This window comes from Cariama cristata, unplaced genomic scaffold, assembly GCF_000690535.1.
Source record: "Cariama cristata isolate BGI_N322 unplaced genomic scaffold, ASM69053v1 scaffold15960, whole genome shotgun sequence".
Taxonomy (NCBI): Eukaryota; Metazoa; Chordata; class Aves; order Cariamiformes; family Cariamidae; genus Cariama; species Cariama cristata.
In genome coordinates, this window is record NW_009594200.1 from 1 (window position 1) to 3,268 (window position 3,268).

At 38.7% G+C, this 3,268-nt stretch overlaps 1 protein-coding gene across 1 annotated transcript; it reads left to right on the top strand.

Annotated features, from left to right (window-relative positions):
- Positions 1-104: 104 nt before the first annotated feature.
- SRI (sorcin) lies at positions 105-2,113 on the top strand (the record flags this gene model as incomplete). Its single annotated transcript, XM_009697245.1, has 4 exons — positions 105-148; positions 1,178-1,325; positions 1,486-1,599; positions 2,055-2,113. Coding segments are annotated over 4 exons (365 nt in total), but the record flags the coding sequence as incomplete, so codon positions are not given.
- Between the last annotated feature and the right edge of the window lie 1,155 nt (positions 2,114-3,268).

Genomic DNA, 3,268 nt, shown 5'->3' on the forward strand with positions numbered 1-3,268 from the left:
TATATAATCAATATATAATAAAAAGCAATTTAAAATTTTACATTTAGACAAATAAACCTGAAAATCATTCGTTTAATATAACTTACTTTTTCTAATTTAAACAGCTTTCAACTTGGAGACTTGCAGACTTATGATCTCAATGCTGGATGTATCCTTTACTATGAAATGTAAACATTTTTGCATTACATAAGCAAAGATAAGAGGGTACCAAAAATTTGGGAAATGCTTTGTAATTCCCATTCAGCCCTTACTTGGTAAGTATTGTCATCATTATGATTGGGCAACTACAAAATTCCATTCTTACTCATTTTACAGGATGAAATAAAATTATAATAGATGAGGCTCTTGGTGACTGATCTTCTTACAACAGGTAGTATCCCTGGAAGCCATGGGGACTGGTTCTCCATTGAATGTATGAAGAGTCAGGTCTGGCAGCCCAGAATAGAGTTTTGTGTGAATCGCTCATTGTGCTTTTCAAATTGGACAACATTCTAATCCTTCCTGAAGACTGAAGCATTTGTACTACACAGGCTGAATACAATCTAAGTCCCCCTAAATACTGTTCCTTGAATGAATCAGGTTTGAGTATCTCATGGGATGGTATCTGGCATTCAGCAGTAGGACCTATGGAAGGCTTAGGTATACTGTGCAAGGTTGGAATCTTTGGAGGTTTTTTACTCAAAACTTAACTTGTCATGTTCAAATGTTTTGCTGTTTAAAAAGAAACTGGAAGGGCTGTTAGCTTATCTTGGACCAAACTGCTTAGAATGCAAGAGAACTGACATTATTCTAACTTATTTTTCCTTTGTCATCTATTTTTATTGCGGATATATATTTTTATTGGTAACAGTTATACTGCGGCAGGTCTGAGAGAAGTGTGTGATCTTGATTAAATGCGCAAAGAGCAAATAGTTTTATCAAGTTTTACTGAGAAGAAGTGGAGAGAGCAAATTCTCTGACCTTTGGTTTTGGTTGGTAGTATTATCTCTGTGCTGTGGGATGCTCTAGTTAGTTTTCTACAAGAGAAATCAATAATAGTAGAATATTGTTAATATTGACCTTCAAGAAAGAGTTTTTAACTACAGATGATAAAAAATATACATTTCCATTGAAGAGAGGGATCTTATTTATTATTTTTTTTTAAGTTAAGAAACATTTTTCTTAGCTTTGGAATCAGAGGGATATGTCTGGCACACTGGGATTTAATGAGTTTAAAGAACTCTGGGCGGTGGTCAATGGCTGGAAGCAACACTTTGTAAGTTTTGACAATGATAGAAGTGGTACAGTGGATCGTCAAGAACTGGAGAAAGCCTTGATGAACATGGGTAAGTTTTGAAATGTTCTTGCTTCTGATGCTGACTTACAGCATTTCCCATTACCAGTTATCATCCTGCGGTAACTGACAGATGGTATTTCCAATTAAAAATGTGTTCAATTCTGTTAACTTACCTGCCTTTTCAAAATAGATTTTTCATTTTCAAATAGGATTTAGACTGAGCCCACAGGCAGTGACTGCAATTACAAGGCGATACAGTACTCGTGGAAAGATTACATTTGATGATTACATTGCCTGCTGTGTGAAACTCAGAGCTCTCACTGGTATGCTGGATTATAGCCTTGTTACTATCATCCCCATAATACATTTTTATTTAATAAAATCTGATTACTCAGTTATCTCAATTTCAACTTTAACATAACACAGAATAAGTTTCTTTCAATGGAGTTTAAAGGCAGAACTGGAGCAATTGTAGATTATGATTTTTTTAAATCCCCATTGAAAAATGGACTTAAAACTAGTGCATTCCAGAGACTAGAAGAATTGTTATCAAAATTGGGAAACTGTATTTATCAACAGAACATAAAAGGTTGTATATGATGAATATGAAAATGAAGAACAGGAAATTAAGTCTTGGAATGAATTGCACTGTTCTTAATGAATTCTCATTCATGTGACTTGGGGAATTTAATGGAAATACAATGCATTTTCAAGAAATTGATTAATATTACTTCTTCTTACATGGTTTCTGTTTTGTTTTCTTAATGCATTTTTGCAGAATGTTTTAGAAGAAGGGATACATCTCAGCAGGGTTTTGTGAACTTCCAGTATGATGATGTAAGTGAACTTTAAGGAATCAGTTAAAGTTACAGGGTAAAACTAAAGCAAAACCTAAAACTGAAGACAAACAGTAATGATTTGAGTTTGTGCCTGTCTTCCCTATGCTTATGGTGTTACCTGAGAGCACAAAGGTTCTAGGTTTTGTTGAGTATTGTCTCAAAAAGTTTTCACGTGTTTTATAGAGTTCTATAAAATGTTGTTGTGCATTTTTATCTGGACTTGTTACCAGCATGGTTCAAGAAGAACTAAGAAGCTACATTGCTTGCTAACATCACTTTCTGTGACTTTTTTTCTTTTTGTTTTAAGCCTTGGTAGGCATTTTTCCTAGAAAAGGTTGGGGGAGGTGTGGTGGGGACAGACACAAATTACCCTCAGTCAGGCTTGTAGGTCGTGGCTTCCTGGCTGCATCTGTGCCTGGCAAGATCATGGAGCTGATTCTCCTGGAAACTATGCATAGGCACATGGAAAACAAGGAGGTGATCAGTGACAGCCAGCAGGGCTTCACTAAAGGCAAATCGTGCTTGACAAATTTGATGGCCTTTTACCATGGGGTTACAGTGTTGGTGGAGAAGGGAAGAGCAACTGACGCCATCTACGTGGACTTGTGCAAAGCATTTGACACTGTCCCACGTGAAATCCTTGTCTCCAAACTGGAGAGACATGGATTTGATGGATGGACCACTTGGTGGATAAGGAATTGGCTGGATAGGCCCACTCAAAAAGTTGCAGTCAATGGCTTGATGTCCACGTGGAGACTGGTGACAGGTGGCATTCCTCAGGGGTTGGTATTGGGATTGGTCCTGTTTAACATCTTTGTTGGCGACATGGACAGTGGGATGGAGTTCAGCAAGTTTGCTGATGACACCAAGCTGTGTGGTGGGGTCGACACGCTGGAGGGAAGGGATGCCATCCAGAGGGACCTTGACAGGCTTGAGAGCTGGGCCTGTGCGAACCTCAGGAAGTTCGGCAAGGGCAAGTGCAAGGTCCTGCACATGGGTTAGGGCAAACCCAAGCACAAATACAGGCCGGGCTGAGAGTGAATTGAGAGCAGCCCTGAGGAGAAGGACTTGGGGGTGCTGGTTAATAAGAAGCTCAACATGACCCGGCAATGTGCACTCATAGCCCAGACAGACAACCGTATCCTGGGCTGCA